This window comes from Rhinopithecus roxellana, chromosome 10, assembly GCF_007565055.1.
Source record: "Rhinopithecus roxellana isolate Shanxi Qingling chromosome 10, ASM756505v1, whole genome shotgun sequence".
NCBI classification, from domain to species: domain Eukaryota; kingdom Metazoa; phylum Chordata; class Mammalia; order Primates; family Cercopithecidae; genus Rhinopithecus; species Rhinopithecus roxellana.
This window is the reverse complement of record NC_044558.1, coordinates 73,800,678-73,824,663: the sequence shown is the minus strand read 5'-3', so window position 1 is coordinate 73,824,663 and position 23,986 is coordinate 73,800,678. Positions and strand designations below refer to the sequence as shown.

Here is a 23,986-nt window from a genome sequence, read left to right as displayed (position 1 = left end):
TGCTTGCTACAGTAACATGTCTTTCCTTTTGGTGCTCCTGTGTAGGAGCTCCACCGTTCCATTCCATGCCCCCCGAATCTTTTCCATTTGTGTCTTTCTTCTCCAAGCAGTGACAGCTTCTCCTGAAGCAACAGGAGTGACTGGCATTACAAATGCAAGTAAGAGCTGACAATCTACTACCTCCTTCCCAGTAGGTCACATTGCCTCAATCACATCTACCATTTGTACTTCCTGTGAAGAGCATTTTTGTTGGGAAAAAAACCACAATTCCAAATAGGCAAGATTTTACCAATACGTAAATGTCAGATACTCAAATGCTTTTATCTTCCTTTCCTCTGCTTCAAGGAGACTTCACCATGGAGCTAAGGCACTGAGCATCAGTTGTGTGATTGGAGAGAAAGGTCTTTCTTTCCCTCAGTGATATATAAAGGAAATAACAGCCACTAACATTTTTCTCATTAAATATTCTATAGAAATTGTGCGTGCAAAACATAAAGATTAACTCCTGATCTAGAAACCTCTGAAAGAGCTTGCTGACACATTAGCAAAACAGAGTTCCCTGAGTCCATCAAAAGTCGTTTTCTTTTCATTATGTGTAAAGAATAAAAATATTGATTCCTATCACTCTGAGTTCCAATGTGGTAGCCACCGGCAAAACTTTTACACATGGAAAGTCTAATACTTAAAGCAATAAATAATGATGTTTATAGTAATAAGCATATTGATAATTTATGAGTTCCTTACTATATTTACTTTTTTAATTAGAGGTTTACGTATCTTATTCCAATTGAGAAATACCTAAGGTCCAATTAAGAAGATAAATTTACAAGTGATGTATCTCTTGGTTTTAACAATTAAACTTATATGTTTATGTTTTTCATTACTTTTAAAGTCAGAAGGCCTTCTTTTCTGACTTAATAGAAAGTGTCCAGACATTTTGAAATCAGGTTATCTCATATAATGACATCAGCTTAGCTCATCCCTCTTTCTTAATACTCAATTGGTTTTCTTCAAGAGACCACAACTTTCCTAGGAGGAAGTGGCACCCCTGGAGCAGAAATAAAATCAGGTAAAGACTTTGAGGTATTTATGTTTATTGTTGTATTTTGATAAATTTCATAGAGGAAATTTTTTAAATGAGTTTTTAATTTGGAAATAAATTGAAATTGCAGAAAATTATCACAGATAATGTGGAGAATCTCTTTAGTATGGAGTGTGGTTTTAAATTTCCTTTGAGGCTATAGTATTTCAAGGAAACAGAGTTTCTTCTTGGATTTGAATTTATAAACTCTTGAGCTCAAAGTTCGTAAAGTCTTTCCCTTTGGGAGACTAACCTCAGAGTTCTAGGTTGCTGGAGAGGAGGGTTGCAATAATAGCTCTGGCTTTGAAGTGGTTTTCCTTTTGAAAAGAGCATAGTCTGTAAAACAATGTCCTGTTCATAGATGAACATTTAAGATTTTCTTCCTTCTTTCCTCTTCTTTCCTTCTCCTCTTCTTCTCCTAATCTCTTTTCATGTGGAGCCACCACTGGAGCACCAGGAAGTAGGACAGGTAAACTTGGGGAAAGCCTTTCATAAGACCTCCAACATTGGCATAATAATCATCATTATGATGAAGGCAGGGATATTGCTTACTGCATTAACCTTGGCCTTGTAAAGAAACACAATCAATCTGAAACATAGTTGTCCTTATGTCAGTTATAAGTCCAGGAAGTGTTTTTTCTTGCTTCAAAGTCACAAATAGACCTACTGTTGGCCACATGTTTCTAAGGGTCACAAAAGAGTTCCCATGTAGATCTTTCTCTTTTCTTTCCTACCTAGGCACAACTGGAGTGCTCTCTGCTACAACAGTCTCCCCTGGGAGCTCCAACTCAGGTAAAGCACCAGACTGGGAGGAACCACTGCTTGGAAAGGGCTCCTCAATGAGGTGTCTGCCTGGGTGACCCTACCATGTTTTTTCAGATGCTTCTAATCTTTGCCCTCACTGCTGTTCTTTGTCCCTGTTTTGCAGAGGCCACAACTTCTATAGGAGAAAGTGGAAAAACAGGAGCTGAAATAATCACAGGTGAGCTCTGCTAAGGAACGAAGTGTACTTTGTTATAATTTCCCATGTCTCAATAGAAATATGGCAAAAGTTTTTAAATTTTCTATATTTGGCATATTAGGCAAAAATTTAGCAGATGTTCAATATTTAATATCAATAAATATAGTTCAGATACTTCAACATTTTCCCCTTATGTCTTTTGCCTTGGGTCTCAGAACCCTTCATCCGGGCATCATGGGGCCTATTCCCTGATGATTATATAGGTGACTTTGGCCCAAATCTGTCTTTCTGGACCGAAATTCTAAAAATAAAAACTCAGTGGCAGAGGACTTTCTCTGTAAACTTGCTGAGGGAATTATATGTTCTGTGGACAATGCATGGATCAACTCTTAAAAATAGAAAATCCAGAGTAATAAATTTTGTTTTATTAAAGAAAAGTTTTTTTTTTTTTTTCATTAAGAGCCTCTGCCCGTATCATGAGGAGCAATAAACTGACCAACTGACCTCAATCCTTTCTTTTTTCAGGTACTACTGAGGGCATCTCTGGCAGAACTCTGGAGGCTAAAAGTGCCCCCACAGGTCAGGAATTCTGAACGTGGCCCTTTGGGAAATACAGGTTATGGGGCCCTAGAATGTCCAGTGCAGTCTTCATAACTCTAATTCCTTTCTCTCTCAGAGGCCACAACTTTCCCAGGAGGAAGTGGAACCACCCAAGCAGGACCAACCGGAGGTGAGCTTGTCAGGCTTAGGCCTGAGGATCTCATCATGTCTCTAGTTGGTAGCTACAGAGAACAAATAGTGAAGGCATTTGAAGTAGGGGCCTGCATTTTATTCTGGGTCATACGGTGTCCTGTCAACCTGGTCAGTTATTCTGCTTTTGAATTTCATGACCTTGGATAGTCAGCCAGGCTGTGTGCACTATTCTAGCTTATGGAGACATTATTTTTTCTCATAAAAGATATTTAAAAACATTTCATGTATTTCAGCCTTTCAGGACTTCCTATTCCCCTACCCAGGTTGCCTTTCGACTCACATCTTGATACTTTTTAAATCATTTTTCTCATATACTTACACATGATGTTGATTTCCTCTCTCTCCTCACACTAGAAAGCTTCATGAAGACAACTGATTATTAAAATTCCCCAAGTTATATCACACAGTCCTGCTTATAAATATAAAACAATGATTTTTTTCATCCTGTAGGCACCTCTGTCACACCAGGGGGATATATTCCTAGAAGGGAAACAGGTCAGGTTGATTTAAGCCCTATTTTTCTCTTGCCTCATAGTGAAAGGGAATCCCAGAAGCAACACATCCATCCCATGTTGGCCTGGAAAATGAAGTGCTAGGAAGTTGTTCGTTTTCCTTTCTCTATAGAAATCGAGTGTTCACAGGAGAGGGCTTTAGTGCTACATTGATGCTTCCAAGCTTAATTGGCGACAAACTGCTCTATTCCTTTATTTCCTTTCCTTTTTTTTTTTTTTTTTTTTTTTTTCATTTTAGTTACCACTGGAGAATTGTCTGGAATGACCTTTATATCTGGAAGTCCTAACACAGGTAGCTTAACAAGAAATGCCTCTTATTTTAATGTCAGATGCCATGATTTTTTAAAGCCTTCTCTGATAAAGTAATATCCCAATATCTTCTTCCAGTATTCTAAATTCCCAGTTTTTTTCATTTTCCTCTTTCTTCCATCAGAGGCCACTACTTCCACAGAAAAGACTGGTACTTCTGGAACTGGATTCAAAACTGGTGAGAAGGAACATCCCGTGATTTGACGTCATAAATATTAGGTCTCCCAAGCTTTCCTTGAGAGAGTTTGTGTTTGTATTATTTAGGGACACTGCAAGTGATTCAAAATAGATTTGCTGGTGGAGGTACGTTTTTTTTGAAAATCCACTAATTCTAAAATGGATCATTACTGCTTCATTTCTGAGGATATGATGCATTTCTTCATTTATGTTACAACTCCTGCTAACAGTTTAGGTGGAATTCAGAAAGTTTTCAGTGCATATGTGTGAAACAGAAAAGACCTCTATGGAACCAGGACACATACATTTAACATGTATATTTGAACAAAAATGCTGACTCAGTATTTTCTCCTACCTGTGAAGCTTCAATACATTTAAACTATTTTTCCTCCTCTTTCTATCTCACAGCAGGCATCACTGCAGCAACAGGGAAGCAATCAGCTGAGCACTGGGAAAATGCATCTAGTTTCACTTTTATCACCTTTTCAGTTGTGCTTGTTCTTGGAAACATTGTATCTTCTTTTGTTATGAATTGTTGAAAGCAGGCAGATACATCAAGTTTTCCACCTGCCTCCTGCTCAGAGAAAGAGGATTCTGTTATGGCAATTAAATACAGAAATACAGCATATCCCTTTTAGATTCAGGTCCTCATTTGACTTACTCATTCACTGTGATCACCTCAGTCTCTTTGTGTTTCAGGTATCTCAGCGGTAGCCCCTGCCACAACAGTTGCCCGTGGAAGTTTCAGCACAGGTGAGTCCACAGTGTGGTGGGGAATCCTTTCACAGGTGCTTGCTACAGTAACATGTCTTTCCTTTTGGTGCTTCTATGCAGGAGCTCCACTGTTCCATTCCATGCCCCCTGAATCTTTTCCATTTGTGTCCTTCTTCTCCCAGCAGCCACAGCTTCTCCTGGAGGAAGTGGAATGACTGGGGTTACAACAACTGCAAGTAAGAACTGACAATCCACTACCTCCTTCCCAGTAGGTCACTTTGCCTTGATCACATCTACCATTTGTACTTCCTGTGTAGCGCATTTAAAAAAAAAATTTACAAATAGGCAAGATTTTACCTAATATGTAAAAGTTGGACACTCAAATGCCTTTATCTTCCTTTCCTCTGCTTCAAGGAGACTTTACCGTGGAGCTAAGGCACTGAGCATCAGTTGTGTGATTGGAGAGAAAGGTCTTTCTTTCCCTCAGTGATATATAAAGAAAACAGTAGTTATTAAAATTTTTCTCATTAAATAATCTATAGGAATGGTACATGAAAAAGTATAGATTAACTTCGGGTTCTAGAAACCTCTGAAAAAATGCTTTTTGACACATTAAGACAACACAGATTAACCTCACCCCATCGAAGGCTATTTTCTTTTCATTATGTGCAAAGAGTAAAAATACTGATTCCTATACCTCTATAATTCCAGGTTCCAATGTGGTAACCACTGGAAAAATTCTTACACATGAAAATCGAATACTTAAAGCAATAAATAATGATAATAATAGTAATGAGCATGTCAATCATTTATGAGTTCCACACTGTATCTGCTTTTTTAATTACGGGTTTACATATCTTATTCCAATGAAAAAATATCTAAGGTTCAATTAGTAAAATAAATTTATAAATGATGTATCTTCACATTTTCACAATTAATCTTGTTCATTTATAGTTTTCATTACTTCTAAATTCGGAAGGCCTTCTTTTCTGACTTAATAGAAAGTATCAAGACATTTTGAATTGAGGTTATCTCATGTAATGACATCAGCTTAGCTCATCCCTCTTTCTTAATACTCAATTAATTTTGGTTTCTTTTCATCTTTTAGAGACCACAACTTCCCTAGGAGGAAGTGGCACCACTGGAGCAGAAATAAAATCAGGTAAAGACTCTGGGGTATTTATATTTATTGTTGTACTTTGATAGATTTCTCAGAGAAAACTTTTTTAATGAGCTTTTAATTTGAAAATAAATTTAAATTACAGAAAAAGCAGAGAATCTTTTTAATGTAGAGTGTGGGTTTAAATTTCCTTTGAGGCTGTAATATTTCAAGAGAACAGAGTTTGCTCTTTGATTTGGATTTGTAAACTCTTGAGACCAAAATTTCTAAAGTCTTTCCCTCCTGAGAGACTAACATCAGGGTTCTAGGTCTCTGGAGAGGAGACTTGCATTAATAGCTCTGGTTTTGAAAAGTTTTCCCTTTGAAAAGGGTATAGTCTGTATAACATTAGTATACTGATTTCTACACTGTAGAAATCACTAAGATGTCATATTTTAGTTTAGAGATAAAAATTCAAAATTGTCTTTCTTCCTTCTTGTTCTTTCTTGTTTTCTCCTCCTCTTTTTTCTCCTTCTCTCTTATGTTTTTTATTAGGAACCACCACTACAGCACCAGAAAGTAGGACAGGTAAACTTGGGGAAAGCCTTTCATATGACCTTCAACTTTGACCAAATCTTGGTAATAATAATCAGGGCAGGAATATTAGCCACAGCATCACCCTTGGCTTTTCAAAGGCGCACAATAAACCTGAAACCTGTTAGTCCCTATGTCAGTTATAATTTCAGGAAGTGTGCTTTCTTGCTTCAAAGTCACAAGTAGACATACTGTTGGCCACATTTTTCCAAGTGTCATGAAAGAGTTCCCATGTTCATCTTTCTCTTTTCTTTTCTACCTAGGCACAGCTGGAGTGTCCTCTGGTTCAAGAGTCACCCCTGGGAGCTCCAACTCAGGTAAAGCACCAGGCTGGGAGGAAGCACTGCTTGGAAAGGGCTCCTCAATGAGGTGTCTGCCTGGGTGATCCTACCATACTCTTCTCAGATTCTTCTAATCTTTGCCCTCACTGCTATTCTTTTTCCTTGTTTTGCAGAGGCCACAACTTCTGTGGGAGAAAGTGGAATAACAAGAGCTGAAATAATCACAGGTGAGTTCTGTTGAGGAACGAAGTGTACTTTGTTATAATTTTCCATGTCTTGCTTGAAATATGACACATTTTTTTGAATTTTCCATATTTGGCATATTAGGCAAAAATTTAGATGTTCAAAATTTAACATTAATAAATATAGGTCAGACACTTCAACATTTTCTCCTTGTTTCTTGTGCCTTGGCTCTAAAGTCCCTTTATGAGGATATCATAGGGCCCATTCCCTGACAGCTATATGTGTGACTTGGTCTCAAATCTATCTTTCTGTATCTAAACCCTAAAAAATGGAACTTGGTGGTAGAGGACTTTCTCTGTAAACTTGCTGAGGGAATTATAGTTTATATGAATAATATATGGATTGACCCTTAAAATAGAAACAACAGAGAAATATATTTTCTGTTGTATTGAAGAAAAAAGTTTTTTTTTTTCTTTAAGAGCCTATGCTTATATCATAAGGCGCAACAAATTGACCAACTGCCCATGATCCTTTCCTATCTGGGGTACTACTGAGGGCATTTCTGGCAGAACTCTGAAAGACAGAAGTGTCCACACAGGTCAGGCACCTTCAGAACATGGCCCCTTGGCCAGTACAGCTTATGAGACCCCAGAATGTCCTGTGCAGTCTTCATACCTCCAATTCCTTTCTCTCTCAGGGGGCACAACTTTCTCAGGAGGTAGCGGGGCCACCCGAGCAGGATTACCGAGACGTGAGCCCAGCAGGCCCAGACCTGGGGCTCTCATCATCTCTCTGTCGGGGTGGGTACAGGGAACAAATAATATGAAGGCATTTGAAGGAAGGGCTTGCATTTTCTCCTCAGCCATATTGTGTCATATCAACCTTGGTTAGTTATTAGACTTGTAAATTTCATGACTTGGCTTGTCAGCCAAGCTGTCTGCACTATTCTAGTTTATGGAGACATTATTTTTTTCTGATTAAACATATTAGAAAATATTTCATACATTCCAACCTTCCAGGACTTCCTATTCCCCTTACCCAGCCTTTCCACTCACAGCTTGATACTTTTTATCATTTTTCTCATATACTTATCCATGATGTTGATTTCCTCTCTCCCCTCACTAGAAAGCTTCAGGAAGACAACTGATTATTAAAATGCCCCAAGTTGTATCACACAGTCCTACTTATAAACAATGATTTATATCTCCTGTAGGTACCTCTGTCACACCAGAGGGATATGTTCCTGGAAAGAAAACAGGTCAGGGTGATTTAAAGCCCTATTCCCCCCTTGCCTTAGTAAAAGTGTATCCCAGCAGCAACCTATCCATCGTGTGGGCCTGGAAAATCAAGTGCTAGGAAGGTGATCATTTTCCATTCTCTATAGAAATACTGTCTACAGGAGAGGGCTTCCAGTGCTTTAGGGCTACATTGATGCTTCAAGCTTAACTGGAGACAAAATGCTCTATTCCTTTATTTCCTTCTCCCCCACTTTTTTTTTTTTTTTTTGACATTTTAGGTACTACTGGAGAATTGTCTGGAATGACAATTATATCTGGAAGTTTTAACACAGGTAGCTTAACAAGAAGTAAATTCTTCTTATTTAATGTCAGATGTCATATTTCTTTTATGACTTCTATGATACAGTAATATCCCAATATCTTCTTCCAGTATTCTAAATTCCCAGCCTTTTTCATTCTCCTCTTTCTTTCGTCAGAGGCCACCACTTCTACAGAAGGGACAGGTACTTCTGGAACTGGATTCAAAACTGGTGAGAAGAAGCAACCCATGATCTGGCATCATAATTATGAGATGTCTCAAGCTTTTCTTGAGAGAGTTTATGTTTATTTTATTTAGGACATTGCAAGTGATTCAAAATAGATTTGCTGGTGAAGATACATTTTTTTAAAATCTACTAATTCTAAAATGGAGCATTACTGTTCCATTTCTGAGGATGGGATGGAATTTCTCCATTTGTATTACAACTATTGCTAGCAGTTTAGGAGGAATTCAGAAAGTTTTCCGTGTGTGTATGTGAAACAGTAAAGAGTCCCATGGATCCAGGACGCATGCATTTACAAGTGTATATGTGAATAAAAATGCTGGCTCAGTATGTTTTTTCTTATGTCTCAAGTTTTAATACATTTAAGCCATTTTTTCCCTCCTCTTTCTTTCTCCCTCACAGCAGGCATCACTTCCGCCTCAGGGAAACAAGCAGGTGAGCATTGGGGAAATGCATCTAGTTTTGTTTTATCAAATTTCCAGGTGTGCCTGAAGTTGGGAACATTTTCTGTGTGCTTTGGTTTGAATTGTTGAAAACAGGCAAATACATGTAGTTCACCATTTGTCTCGTGCTCAGAGAGAGATTTCTGTGGTGGCATATAAATAAATAAATATATACATACATAGAGCATATTCCTTTTAGATTCGGTTCTTCATTTGACTTACTCATTCACCATGATCACCTCAGTCTCTTTGTGTTTCAGGCACCTCTGGGGTATCTCTTGGCACAACAGTTGCCCCTGCAAGTTTCAGCACAGGTGAGTCCACAGTGTGGTGGGGAATCCTTTCACAGGTGCTTGCTACAGTAACATGTCTTTCCTTTTGGTGCTTCTATGCAGGAGCTCCACTGTTCCATTCCATACCCTGCCCCCTGAATCTTTTCCATTTGTGTCCTTCTTCTCCCAGCAGCCACAACTTCTCCTGGAGCAAGTGGAATGACTGGGGTTACAACAACTGCAAGTAAGAACTGACAATCCACTACCTCCTTCCCAGTAGGTCACTTTGCCTTGATCACATCTACCATTTGTACTTCCTGTGTAGCGCATTTAAAAAAAATTTTACAAATAGGCAAGATTTTACCTAATATGTAAAAGTTGGACACTCAAATGCCTTTATCTTCCTTTCCTCTGCTTCAAGGAGACTTTACCATGGAGCTAAGGCACTGAGCATCAGTTGTGTGATTGGAGAGAAAGGTCTTTCTTTCCTTCAGTGATATATAAAGAAAACAGTAGTTATTAAAATTTTTCTCATTAAATAATCTATAGGAATGGTACATGAAAAAGTATAGATTAACTTCGGGTTCTAGAAACCTCTGAAAAAATGCTTTTTGACACATTAAGACAACACAGATTAACCTCACCCCATCGAAGGCTATTTTCTTTTCATTATGTGCAAAGAGTAAAAATACTGATTCCTATACCTCTATAATTCCAGGTTCCAATGTGGTAACCACTGGAAAAATTCTTACACATGAAAATCGAATACTTAAAGCAATAAATAATGATAATAATAGTAATGAGCATGTCAATCATTTATGAGTTCCACACTGTATCTGCTTTTTTAATTACGGGTTTACATATCTTATTCCAATGAAAAAATATCTAAGGTTCAATTAGTAAAATAAATTTATAAATGATGTATCTTCACATTTTCACAATTAAACTTGTTTATTTATAGTTTTCATTACTTCTAAATTCGGAAGGCCTTCTTTTCTGACTTAATAGAAAGTATCAAGACATTTTGAATTGAGGTTATCTCATGTAATGACGTCAGCTTAGCTCATCCCTCTTTCTTAATACTGTTTGTACTCTCTGTGAAGAGCATTTTCTGAAGAAAGATTATCACATAGGCAGGATTTTACCTAATAACTAAAGGCCAGACACTCAACTTTTTAACCTTCTTTTCCTCTGCTTCAAGGAGACTTCACCATGGAGCCAAGGCACTGAGATTCAGTTAGGAGATTGAAGATAAATGTTTTTCTTCCTCTCATTGATATTTAAATGAAGTGATTGAGTTACTGACATTTTATTCATTAAATATTCCATGAGATACAAATGATGTGTAGAAAACATATACAGATTAACTCCTGCTTCTAGAAACCTCTGAACAGAGCTTGTTGACACATTGAGGAAACGCATAGTTTTCTTATCCTATCCTAGGCCATTTTCTTTCTCATTATGGGTAAAGAATTGAGATATTGATTCCTATTTCTATTCCCACACTGGAATTATTACACACTGGTAGTCACTGGCAGAATTTTTTCTCATGAAAAGTCTAATACTTAAAGCAATAAATAATGATGTTAACAGTAATGAGCATATTGATCATTTATGATTTCCTTGCTATATACATATCATATATGGCCTTTATATACCTTATTACCATTGCAACTACCTAAGGTCCAAAGAAGATCCATGAGTTAAAAATGGACAATTAAACTTGTGTCTTGAAGATAAACACTTTTGCATGGAAAAGGGCTTCTTTTCTGACTTAGTGGTAGATGATAAGACATTTTGAATTGTATTTGTTTCATGTAGTCTCATCAGCTTAACTCACCCATCTTCCTTCATACTCAATTAATTTTGGTTTTCTCTCCATCTTTAAGAGACCACAGCTTCCCTACGAGGAAGTGGTACCACCGGAGCAGGAATAAAATCAGGTGAAGATTTGGATATTTTCATTTTTTATTGTTATAGTTTGATTCCAAGTTCATGGATTTCTTAGGGAAAACAGTTAAGCCTTTTATTTTGAAATATGACATTATGTAAAATGTGCAAAGATAAAGCAAAAGTCCCTTTCATGTGGAATACAGTTTTTATATCCTTTGGGGGCTATAGTATTCCGGGGAAACCAGCAATACTTTTTGGATTCGGATTTGAAACCACTTGGCCCCAAAGTTCCTAATGGCTTTCCCTTCTCAGGGACGAACCCTTGGGTTCTAGGCCTCTTGAGAGAGCAGATATAATAGCTCTGGCTCTGAAATGGTTCTTCCTGTGAAAAGAGCTTAGTCTATGTTACATTACAGTACTGATTTCTATTCAGCACCGAAATCATTAAGATGTCACGTTTTAGTTCAAAGAAAAAATTCGAAATCTTTCTTCTTCTTCCTTCTCTGCTTCCTCCTCCTCCTTTTTCTTGTCTTCCTGTTCCTCTGTCTTCCTTTTCTCCTGTTCCTTTCTTCTCCTCCTTCTCTACCTAATCCTCTTTCTTCTTCTTTTTCTCTCTCTTCTTCATCCTTTTTCTCCTCTTCCTTCTCCTCTTTCTCCTCCTCTCCTCTGCTTCCTCCTCTTGCTTCTTCTCCCCCGGCTTCTTTTTTTCCTCCTCTGCCTCTTCCTTCTTCTCTTCTTTCTCTTCCTTCTCCTCTTCCTACTCTTATCTTCCTCCTCCTCCTTCTCTTCTCCCTTCTTTTTCTTTTCGTTAGGAGCCACTACTGGAGCACCAGGAAGTAAAATAGGTAAATATGGAAACAGCCTTTGATATGACCTTTAATCTTGGCAAAGATTGGCAGGTATATTAGCCATGATGTTAAACTTGGCTTCACAAAGGCAAACGATAGACATGCAACACGTCTATATTTTTGTCAGTTATAGGTTCAGAAAGTATCTTTTGCTGTATCAAAGTCACAGATAGACTTGTTACCGACATTCTTCCAGGGATCGCAAAATTGTTCCCATGCTGATCTTTTCTTTTTTCCCACCTAGGCACAGCTGCAGTTCCCTCTGGTACAACAGTTGCCCCTGGGAGCTCCAACTCAGGTAAAGCACCAGGCTAGGAGGAACCACTGCTTTGGAAGGGCTCCTCAGTGAGTTGTCTGCCTGGGTGATCTTACCATACTCTTCTCAGATTCTTCAAATCTTTGTCCTCACTGTTATTCCTCTTCTCTCATTTGCAGAAGCTACAACTTCTGTAGGAGAAAATGGAAAAACAAGTGGCGAAATAATCACAGGTGAGCTCCGTTAAGGAACTAAGTATACTTTGTAATAACTTCCCATGTCTCACTTGAAATACAGCAAAATTCTTTGGCTTTTCAGCATTTGGCATATTACAAATATTTAGCAGATGTTCAATATTTAACATCAATAGATAGGGTTCCAACACTTCAATGTTCCCTCCTTGTGTCTTGTTCCCTGTGTCAAAGTCCTCTTCATCAGGCTAGCATGGGGCCCATTCCCTTGCAGTTATAGAGGTGACTTGGTCTGAATCTATCTCCCTGTAACTAAATCCTAAAAAAGGATCTCAGTGGTGGAGGACTTTCTGTGTAAACTCGTTGAGGGAATTATATGTTCCACGAGCAATATATGGATAAACTCTTAAAACTAGAAAGCCCAGAGAAATAAATGTACTGGTATATTGAAGAAACAAAGTTATTATCTTTCCTTTAAGAACCCATGCCCATTTCATGAGAAGCAACAGATTGATTAGCTGACCACCTTTCTTATTTCAGGTACTACTGAGGGCACCTCTGGCAAAGTTCTGGAACCTGGAAGTGCTCACACAGGTCAGGAATTCTGAATATGGCCCCTTAGGCAATGTCAGCTTTGGGAAACCCAGCATGTCCTGTCCAATCTTTATACTTCCGATTCCTTTCTCTCTCAGAGGCCACAACTTTCCCAGGAGGCAGCGGGACCACCCGAGCAGGACCACCAGGAGGTGAGCTTGTCAGGCTGAGGCCTGGGGCTCTCATCAGCTCTCGATCTGGGTGGCTGCAGTGAACAGTAATGAACAGTAATGCAGTGAAAGTCTTTTGAGGGAGGGTCCCGCAGTTTCTCTGTGGCCATAGTGTGTCATATCAACCTGGTCAGTTATTCTGCTTGTGAATTCATGACCTCAGGTGTCTCAGTCAGGCTGTCTTTGATGTCCTGGCTTATGGAAACATTTTTTTCTGATTGTTTGAGAGTATATTGCGTATGTTCCAACTTTCCAGGACTTTCAACTCTCCTTACCCAGTTTTCCTTTCCACCCACGGTTTGAGACACTTTCTATCATTTTTCTCCTGTACTTACACATGGTATTTGTTTCCTCTCTCCCCTCCTACAAAACTTCATGAAAACAACTGATTATTAAAATGCTCCAAGTTGTATCAAAGAGTCCTGCTTATAAGTATAGAATTGTGCTTTGTTTCTCCTGTAGGCACCTCTGTTACTCCAGGGGGATATGTTCCTGGAAGGGAAACAGGTCAGGGTGATTTAAGCCCTATTCTTCCCTTGCCTCATAGAGAAAGGGAAACCCAGTAGCAACACACACAGCCCAGGTTGGCCTGGAAAATCAAGTGCTTGGAGACTGTTCATTTTCCATTCTCTATAGGGACACAGTGTCCTCAGGAAAGGGCTTCCAGTACTTTAGGGCCACACACGGATGCTTCCAAGCTAACCTGGGGAGATAATGATCTATTACTCCATTTCCCTTTTTTGGCATTTTAGGTACCACTGGAGAATTGTCTGGAAAGACCATTATATCTGGAAGTTCTAACACAGGTAGCTTAACAAGAAGGAAATGCCTCTTATTTAATGTCAGATGTCATGATATCTCTTTTAGGGCTGCTATTGTAAAAGAATACCCCAATATCCTCTGTGGTATTCCAAATTCCCGGATGTCACTATTCTCCTACTTTTTTTTTTTCCCTCAGAGGCCACAACTTCCACAAAAGGGACTGGTACTTCTGGAACTGGCTTCAAAACTGGTAAGAATCAACAGTCCATGATTTGGGGTCATCAAGATTAGGAATCAAGCTTCTCCTAAGAGTGTTTATATTTTATTCAGGTACATTGCAAGTAATTAAAAATGAATTTGCTATAGAGATAAATTTTTTTTGGAAATCTACTAATTCTAGAATTGAGCCTCACTGCCTCAGGTCTGAGAATGGGTTGAGATGTCTCCAGTGGTATTACACCTATCACCAGAATTGGAGCTGGAATTCAGAATGCTTTGTGTGTGTGTGTGTGTGTGTGTGTGTGTGTGTGTGTGTGTGTGTGTAATAGAAAAAAAGCCCATGGACCAGGATGCATGCATGCATATGTGTGTATCTGTATATGGATAAAACTTTGCTTTGCCAATATTTTGTCCTACATCTAGTTTGCAGCACATTTAAACCTTATTTCCCCTACTTTCTATCTCATAGCAGGCATCACTGCAGTGCCAGGGGAGCAAGTTTTGTCAGCCTTAGGGAAATGCATCTAGCTTCCCTTTTATTAAATTTCCAGGAGAAGCACCTGAAGTTGCAAACAGTATTTCTCTATTTGCTTTGGTTATGAATTGTCGAATGCAAGCAAATACACTTAGTTCACCCTCTGCCATAACCTCAAAAAAAGAGATTTCAGTTATGGCAAATAAATACATTATATCCCTTTCAGAGTCAGGTCTTCACTTGACTTACTGAGTCATAATGGTCAGTAAGTCAAATGAAGACCTGACTCTAAAAGAGATATAATGTGTTTCAGGTACCTCTGGGGTGGCACCTGGCACAACAGTTGCCCCTGAAAGTTTCAGCACATGTGAGTCCACAGTTTCTTTACTGATTCCACAGGAATCATTTCCTGAGTGCTTGCTACAATAATGTCTTTCCTTTGGTGCTTCTATGCAGAAGCACCACCATTTCATCCCTAGGCCCCTGAATCTTTTTCATTTATGTCCCTCATCTCTCAGTAGCCACAATTTCTCCTGGAGCAAGTAGAACCACTGGGGCTGGACCTGCTGAAGGTAACCACTGATGAACTACTAACTGCTTCCCAGTAGACAAGGTTATCTGAATGACATCTACTGTTTACCTCCTGTGAAGAGCATTTTCTGAACAAAGATTACTGGATAGGCAGGATTTTACATAATAACCAAATGTCAAATCCTCAGACTCTTTTATCTTCCTTTCCTCTGCCTCAAAGAGACTTCAGCATGGAGCTAAGGCACTGAGAATCGGTTGGGTGATTAGAAAGAAATATCTTTCTCTCATTGATATCTAAAGGAAGTAATTGAGTTTTTGGAATGGTTGTCATTAAATATTCCATGAGATATAAATGGTGTGAAGAACATATATAAATTAACTCTTGATTCTAGAACCTCTGAAAAGAGCTTATTGACACGCTGAGAAAACATAGTTCTCTTACCCCATCGCAGGCCATTTTTTTCTCATTATGGGTAAAGATTGAGATATTGATTCCCATTGTTCTCTAATATCAAGTTCATTTTTTGATAGCCACTGGCAAAATTCTTGCACATGAAAAGTATAATATTTAAAGCAATAAATAATGATGATAATAGTGAGCCTATCTATCATTTATGCGTTCCTTACTATATACCCTTTTTTATTAAGAATTTTACATATCTTATTCCAATTAAGAAATAACTAAGGTCCAACTAAGAACCATGTGAGTTAAAATGTTTTATCTCCCCGTTTTAACAATTAAATGTGTGTATTAAAGGTTTCCATCACTTTTACAGTCAGTAGGTTTTCTTTTCTGACTTAATAGTAGCTGACAAGACATTTTGAATTGGGCTTATCTCATGTAGTGACATCCACTTGCTCATCCCTCTTCCTTAATACTGAATTAATTTTAGTTTTCTTTTCATCTTTAAGAAACCACAATTTCCCTAGGAGGAGGTGGTACCACTGGAGCAGAAATAAAATCAGGTAGACTTTGGGGTATTTATATTTATTGTTGTATTTTGATAGATTTTGTAGAGAAAAACATTTTTAATGATCTTTTAATTTTGAAATAATTTTAAGTTACAGAAAATTTGCATTGATAATGCAAAAATCACCTTAATGTGGAAGTGGTTTTAAATTTCCTTTAAAGCTGTAATATTTTAAGGGGAACAGAGATTCTTCTTGGATTTGGATTTGTAAATATGTGGGTCCAAATTTCCTAAAGGCTTTTTCTTTTTCAGATGCTAACCTCGGGGGTCTAGGACTCTGCAGAGAAGGGTTACAATAACAGCTCTGGCTCTGAAATAGTTTTCCCTTTGAAAAGAGCATAGTCTATATAACATTAGTGTACTAGCTTCAAATCAGTGTAGAAATCATTAAGATGCCCATATTTTAGTTTGGAGATAAAAATTCAAAAATATTTTTTCTTCCTTATTTCTCTTTCTTTCCTCCTCCTCCTTCTTCTCCTTCTTTTTCTTTTCATTAGGAGCCACCTCTGGAGCACCAGGAAGTAAGACAGGTTAACTTGCGAAAGCCTTTCAAATGACCTTCAACATTGGCAAAAAAAAAAAAAAAAAAAAAGAAAGAAAAAAAGGACAAGCATATTAGCCATTGCGTTAACCTCGGCCTTGCCAAGGAACACAATACACATGGAAAATGCCTCTCCTGTCAGTTATAGGACCAGGAAGCGTCTTTTCCTGCTCTGAAGTCACAGATGGACATGCTGTCAGCCACATTCTTTCAAGGGTCATAAAAGGGTCTCTATGTTGATCTTTCTCTTTTCTTTCCTATCTAGGCACAGCTGGAGTGCCCTCTGTGACAACAGTTGCCCCTGGAAGCTCTAACTCAGGTAAAGCACCAGACTGGGAGGAACCAGTACTTGGAAAGGGCTCCCCAATGAGGTGTCTGCCTGGGTGATCCTACCATGCTTTCCTCAGATTCTTCAAATCTTTGCCCTCACTGCTATTCTTTTTCCCTCTTTTGCAGAGGCCATGACTGCTTTAAGAGAAAGTGGAAAAACAAGAGCTGAAATAACCACAGGTGAGCTCAGTTAAGGAACGAAGTATACATTGCTATGATTTTCCATGTCTTGCTAGAATATGGCAAAAGTCTGAATTTCCCATATTTGGCATATTAGAAAAACATTTAGCAGATGATCAATATTTAACATCAATAAATATAGTTCAGACACATCAACATTTCCTCCTTACGTCTTTTGCTGTGGGGTCTAAGGACCCTTCATCAGGGCATCATGGAGCTCATTCCCTGACAGTTATAGAGGTGATGTGGGCCCAAATCTCTCTATCTGTAACAATACCCTAAAGAAGGAACTCCATGGTAGAGGACTTTCTCTATAAACTTGCCAAAGGAACTATATGTTCCATGGGCAGTATATGGATTAACTCTTAAAAACAAAACAAAACAAAAACTCTAGAGAAATAAATTTTCTGGTGTGTTTAATAAAAAATGATTTTTTTTTCTGTAGGAGTCTATAGCCATTTCATTAATGACAACAGATTGACCAACTAATCACAATCCTCTCTTATTTCAGGTACTACTGAGGGCAAAACTCTGGCAGCTGGAAGTACCCACGCAGGTCAGGAATTCTGAACATGGTGCCCTGGGCAATACAGCTTATGGGGCCCCAGAATGTCCTGTGCAGTCTTCATACATCCAATTCCTTTCTTTCTCAGAGGCCACAACTTTCTCAGGAGGCAGCGGGACCACCCGAGCAGGACCACCAGGAGGTGAGCTTGTTAGGCTGAGGCCTGAGGCTCTCATCATCTCTCTCTCTGGGTGGATACAGGGAACAAATAATGTGAAGGCTTTTGAGGGAGGGGGATTTTCTCTGGGGCCATATTGTGTCCTATATCTGGTCAGTTATCCTGCTTGTGATTCCATGATCTCAGATGACTCAGCCAGTCTGTCTTTAGTATCTTGACTTATGGAGACATTTTTTTCTGATATGAGGCTTGGTAGTCTATTACACTTATCCCATCCTTCCAGAATGTCCAGCTGTCCTTTACCCAATTTACCTTTCCACCCACAGCTGGACACTTTCTATCATTTTTCTTATTTAGCTATACATGATGTTAATTTTCTCTCTCCCCTCATGAGAAAACTTTGTGAAGTCAACTGATTATTTGAATGCCCCTAGCTGTATCAAAGAGTCCTGCTTAAGGTTAAAACCATGCTGTATTTCTCCTGTAGGCACTTCTGGCATATCAGGAGGATATGTCCCTGGAAGGGAAACAGGTCAGGGTGATTTAAACCCTAGTCTACCTTTGCCTTATAGTAAAAGGGAAACCCAGCAGCAACACATCCATCTCAGTTTGGCCAAGGAAAATGAAGTGCTAGAAGTTGTTCATTTTCCATTCACTATAGAGACAGAGTATCCTCAGGAAAGGGCTTCTAGTGCTTTAGGGCCACATTGATGCTTCCAAGCATAAATGGGGAGAAAATGCTCTATTGCTGCATTTACCCCTTTTTCTTTTTAGGAGAACCTTATGGAACAACCCTTATATCTGGAAGTTCTAACACACATAGCTTAACAAAAATAAAGTGCCTCATATTTAATGTCAGATGTAATGATATCTCTTTTAGGGTTGCTGTGATAAAATAACACCCCAGTATCTCCTCTCAGTATTCCAAATTCACAGACTTCCCTACTCTATTTCTTTCCTCAGAGCCCACAACTTCCATTGAAGAGACTGGTCCTTCCAGAACTGTATTCAAAACTGGTGAGACTAAAAAGCCCTTAATTTGGGGTCATCTAGATTAGGTCTTTTAACTTTCCTTGAGGGTGTTTGTGGTTTTTATAGACACTGCAAGTGATTCAATATAGCTTTGTTACTAGGGAGAAATCTTTTTTGAAAGGCTACTTATTCTAAAATTGAGTCTCCCTCTATTGAGGCTGAGGATGGGAAGGGTTTTCCCGTTGTGTTACTATTACCACCAGCATTTGAGCTGGAAGCCAGATAGTTTTCTGTGTGTACATGTGTGAATGTGTGTAAGGTAGGAAAGAGCCCCATGGAACCAGGGTGCATGCATGCATATGTGTGTATGTATCTTACAACTGGCTTTCCCAATATTTTCTCCAACATCTGAAGTTTCAACACATTTAAATCTTTTTTCTTTCTTCTTACGTACCTCACAGTAGGCATCACTTCAGTCCCAGGGAGGCAAGCAGGTGAGCATCGAGAAAATGCATCTAGTTTCCCTTTTATCAACTTTGTAGTTGTGCTTGAAGTTAGAAACATTTTCTATGTGCTTTGGTTATGAATTTTTGAAAGCAAGCAAATATATATAGTTCACCATCAGTCTCATGCTCAGAGAGAGACGTATGTTGTAGGAAATAAATAAATACATAAATACAGCATATCCCTTTAAGATTTGGGCCTTCCTAGAACTTACTGAATCACTATGGTCCCCTCAATCCCTTTGTGTTTCAGGCACCTCTGTGGTGGCGCCTGGCACAACAGTTGCCCCTGGAAGTTTCAGCACAGGTGAGTCCACTGTGTGGTGGGGAATCCCTTCATGGGTGCTTGCCATAATGTCTTTGAGTGTTTCAATGCAGAATCATCACCATTCCATTCCATGCCCCCTGAATCTTTTCTATTCATGTCCTTCCTCTGCCAGCAGCCACAATTTCTCCTGGAGCAAGTGGAATGACTGGGGTTAGAACCACTTCGAGTAAGCACGGACAATCCACTACCTCCTTCCCAGTAGACATTGCCTTAATCACATGCAGTATTTGTACTTCGTGTAAAGAGTCTTTTCTGAACATCGATTACCAGATAGGCAGGATATTACCTAAATGACTAAAGGCCCGACACTCAAATTCCTTTGTTTTTCTTTCTTCTGTTCCAAGGAGACTTCACCATGAAGCTAAGGCACTGAGAATCAGTTGTGTGATTGGAGAGACATGTTTTTATTTCTCATTGATATCTAGAGGAAATAATTGAGTTATGGAAAGTTTTGTCATTAAATTTTCTGTGAGACAGAAATGGTGCATGGAAAACATATGTAGGTTAAATCTTGGTTCTAGAAGCCCCTGAAAAGAGCTTCTTGGAACTTTGAGAAAACACATAGTTCCCACACCTTCATGATATGACATGTTCATTCTTATTACGGGTAAAGAATTCAGATTTTGATTCCTATCACTTTCTAATTCCAACTTTCAATGTGGCAGCCACTGGCAAACTTCTTGCATGTGAAAAATCTAATATTTAAAGCAATAAATAATGATGATAATAGTAATAAGCATATCAATCATTTATGAGTTCTGACCGTATACCTTTTGAAATTAAGTTTAAATAACTTATTCCAATTAAGAAACACTTACATTTCAATTAAGAACAATATGATTTGAAAATGTTTTACCTCACCATTTGACAATTATACTTGGATATTGAAGGTTTCCATCACGTTTACAGTCAGAAAGATTTCTCTTCTGACTTAATAGTAGGTGACAAGACATTTTGAATTAGGTTTATTGCATGTCTTGACATCCACTTAGCTCATCCCTCTTCCTTAATACTCAATTAATTTTGGTTTTCTTTCCATCTTTAAGAGACTACAACTTCCCTAGGTAGAATTGGCACCACTAGAACTGAAATAAAATCAGGTAAATATGTTGTAGTATTCATTATTTATTGTTGTATTTTGATAGATTTCTTAGAGGAAACATTTTTTAACAATGAGTTTTTAAGTTACAGAAAATTTGCATTGATGATTCAAAGAATACCTTTAATGTGGAGTGCAGCTCTAAATTTCTTTTAGGGCTGTAATATTTCAGGGGAAACAGAATTTCTTCTTAGATCTAGATTTGTAAACATGTGGGCCCAAATTTCCTGAAGGCTTTCCCTTCTTAGAGACTAACTTCAGGGTTCTAGGCCTCTGGAGAGGAGAGTTGCAGTAGCTTCAGCTCTGCAATTATTTCCCTTTGAGAAGAGCATAGTCTGTTTATCATCATAGTGTTGACTTGTATTCAGCATAGAAACCATTAGGTTGTCATACTTCACTTCAGAGATAAAAATTCAAAATTTTCTTTTTTTCTCCTTTCTCTTTCTTTCCTTCTCATCCTTCTTCTTCTTCTTTTTTTTTTTTTTTCTTTTTATTAGGAGCCACCACTGGAGCACCAGGAAGTAAGACAGGTAGATTTCACAAATGCCCTTTATATGACCTTCGACATTCGTAAAAATAAATCATCAGGGCAGTCATATTATCCTTGGCCTTGCAAAGGCACACAGAAAACACAAAACATGTCTGTCCTCCTGTCAGTTATAGGTCCAGGAAGTGTCTTTTCCTGCTCCAAAGACAAAGACAGGCATGTTGCTTGCCACATTCTTCTAAGCGTTACAAAAGAGTGCCCATCTTTCTCTTTTTTCCTACCTAGGCACAGCTGGAGTGCCCTCTGCTACAACAGTTGCCCCTGGGAGCTCCAACTCAGGTAAAGCACCAGGCTGGGAGGAACCACTGCTTGGAAAAGGCTCCTCAGTGGGGTGTCTGCCTGGGCAATTCTACCATACTTTTCTCAGATTCTTCTAATCTTTGCCCTCACTGCTATTCTTTTTCCGTCTTTTTCAGAGACCACAACCTCTGTAGGAGAAAGTGGAATAACAAGTGCTGAAATAGTCACAGGTGAGCTCTCCTAAGGAACTAAGTGTAATTTGTAAGTTTCCCATGTGTTGCTAGAAATATAGCAGAACTCATTGAATTTCCCATATCTGGCATATTAGACACAAATTCAGCAGGTATTCAATATTTAACATCATTAAAGATGGTTCATAAATTTCAACTTTCCCTCCTTATATCTGCCTTGGGCCTAAAGACATTTGATCAGGGCATCATGCGACCCATTCCTGATAGTTACAGAGGTGACTTGAGCCCAAATCTATCTCTCTGTGTCTGAACTTTAAAAAAGGGCCTCAGTTGTGATGTTTGTAAACTTGCTGAGGAAACTGTATGTTCCATGGGCAGTAAATGGATTAACTCCTAAAATACAAAATCCAGAAAAATAAATTTTTAGCATATTGATGCAAATAAGTATTTTCTTTTTCCTTTAATAGCTTATTCTCATATCATTAAGGAGGACAAATTGACCAACTGACCACATAATCTTTTCTTATTTCAGGTACTACTGAGGGCATCTCTGGCAAAACTCTGGAAGCTGGAAGTGCCCAAACAGGTCGAGAATTCTAATCATGACCCGTTGAGCAGTCTAGTCTCTGAAAGCCACAGAATGTGATGTGTAGTCATTATACCTCCAATTCCTTTCTCTCTCAGAGGTCACAACTTTCTCAGGAGGCAACCGGACCACCCGAGCAGGCCCACCAGGAGGTGAGCTTGTCAGGCTGAGGCCTGCTTTCATCTCTCTATTTGGGTGGCTGCAGTGCACAATAACATGAAGGTTTTTGAGGGAGGGGGATTTTCTCTGGGGCCATATTATGTCATATCTACCTGGCCCGTGATTCTGCTTGTGATTCCATGACCCCAAATGGCTCAGCCAGGCTATCTCCAGTATCCTGGCTTATGGAGACATTTTTTTCTGATAGGATGCTTGAGAGTCTATTGCATGTATTCCAACCTTCCAGAACTTCCAGTCCTTGTTTTCCCAGTGTACTTTTCCACCCACAGCTTGACACTTTCTGTCATTTTTCTCATTTACTTTTACAAGATGTTTGTTTCCTCTCTCCCCTCACCAGAAAGCTTCATGAAGACAACTGATTATAAAATGCCCCAAGTTGTATCAAAGAGTTCTACTTATAAAGATAAAATTATGCTTTGTTTCCTCTGAAGGCACCTCTGTCATACAAGGGGGATATGCTCCTAGAAGGGAAACAGATTAGGGTGATTTAAACTATATTCTATCCTTGTGACATAGTGAAAGAGAAACCCAGTAGCAACACATTCATCTCTGCTTGGCCTGGAAAATGAAGTGCTAGAAAGTTGTTCATTTTCCATTCATTATAGAAATAGAATGTTCTCAGGAAAGGGCTTCAGTGCTTTAGGGTTGCCATGTTGATCCTTCTAAGCCTAATTTGGGAGACAATGCTCTATTATTCCATTTCCATTTTCTTTTTCCATTTCAGGTATCACGGGAGAATCTTCTAGAATGACCATTATATCTGGAAGTTCTAACACAGGTAGTCTAACAAGAATGAAATGTGTCGTACTTAACATCAAATGTCATTCTATATATTTTAGGGCTGCTATGATAAAATCTCACCCAAGTATCCTCTCCCAGTATTCCACATTCATAGACTTTACCATGCTCTTTCTTCCCTCAGAGGCCACAACTTCCATTGAAGAGACTGGTACTTCTGGAACTGGATTCAAAACCGGTGAGAAGAAACAGCCCCTGATTTGGCATCATAAATGTTAGGTCTCTTAAGCTTTGCATGAGAGAGTCTGTGTTTTATTTAGAGCTGCTGGAAGTGATTCAAGATAGTTTTGCTGGTGGAGATACAATTTTTTTTGAATTATAATAATTCTAGAATGGAGACTGACAGCTTTATGTCTAAGGATGGAATGGAATTTCTCCATTCATGTTACAACTGTCACTAGCATTTGAGGTGGAATTCAGAAAGTTTTCCATGAAAGTGTGTGAAATACAAAAGAGCCTCATGGACCCAGGACACATGCGTTTATATGTGTGTGCGTGCTTACACATTTTCTTGCTTTTTATCTTCTCCTACATCTGATGGTTTCAGCACATTTAAAACATTTCCCCACTCCTTTCTATCTCACAGCAGGCATCACTGCAGCACCAGGAAAGCAAGCAGGTAAGCATTGGGGAAGTCCATCTAGTTTCCCTTTTATCAAACTCCAAAAGTGCCTGAAGCTGAGGACACTGTCTATCTGCTCTAGTTGTGAAGCACTGACAACCAGCAAATGCATCTAGT

The 23,986-nt window shown here is 38.7% G+C and overlaps 1 protein-coding gene and 1 long non-coding RNA gene across 2 annotated transcripts in view; both read left to right on the top strand.

Moving 5' to 3' along the window:
- The window catches only part of MUC19 (mucin 19, oligomeric), a 207,261-nt gene that overhangs the window by 151,842 nt on the left and 31,433 nt on the right, over positions 1-23,986 (top strand). Inside the window, 43 exon segments of the mRNA XM_030939700.1 lie at positions 108-158; positions 1,016-1,069; positions 1,521-1,550; positions 1,820-1,873; positions 2,010-2,063; positions 3,741-3,794; positions 4,493-4,546; positions 4,690-4,743; positions 5,616-5,669; positions 6,162-6,194; positions 6,470-6,517; positions 6,655-6,708; positions 7,362-7,415; positions 8,181-8,234; positions 8,379-8,432; positions 8,847-8,879; positions 9,148-9,201; positions 9,353-9,403; positions 11,049-11,102; positions 12,151-12,198; positions 12,336-12,389; positions 12,888-12,941; positions 13,040-13,093; positions 13,864-13,917; positions 14,070-14,123; positions 14,881-14,934; positions 15,089-15,139; positions 16,011-16,064; positions 16,567-16,599; positions 16,876-16,929; positions 17,067-17,120; positions 17,632-17,676; positions 17,774-17,827; positions 18,291-18,335; positions 18,767-18,820; positions 19,237-19,269; positions 19,532-19,585; positions 19,719-19,772; positions 20,653-20,706; positions 21,203-21,235; positions 23,174-23,227; positions 23,372-23,425; positions 23,834-23,866. Coding sequence (XP_030795560.1) covers positions 108-158; positions 1,016-1,069; positions 1,521-1,550; positions 1,820-1,873; positions 2,010-2,063; positions 3,741-3,794; positions 4,493-4,546; positions 4,690-4,743; positions 5,616-5,669; positions 6,162-6,194; positions 6,470-6,517; positions 6,655-6,708; positions 7,362-7,415; positions 8,181-8,234; positions 8,379-8,432; positions 8,847-8,879; positions 9,148-9,201; positions 9,353-9,403; positions 11,049-11,102; positions 12,151-12,198; positions 12,336-12,389; positions 12,888-12,941; positions 13,040-13,093; positions 13,864-13,917; positions 14,070-14,123; positions 14,881-14,934; positions 15,089-15,139; positions 16,011-16,064; positions 16,567-16,599; positions 16,876-16,929; positions 17,067-17,120; positions 17,632-17,676; positions 17,774-17,827; positions 18,291-18,335; positions 18,767-18,820; positions 19,237-19,269; positions 19,532-19,585; positions 19,719-19,772; positions 20,653-20,706; positions 21,203-21,235; positions 23,174-23,227; positions 23,372-23,425; positions 23,834-23,866 — 2,133 coding nt within the window.
- Positions 21,483-22,269, top strand: LOC115899892. The gene is made up of 3 exons (XR_004059476.1): positions 21,483-21,531; positions 21,669-21,722; positions 22,216-22,269. It is a non-coding gene; the product is annotated as an uncharacterized LOC115899892 (long non-coding RNA).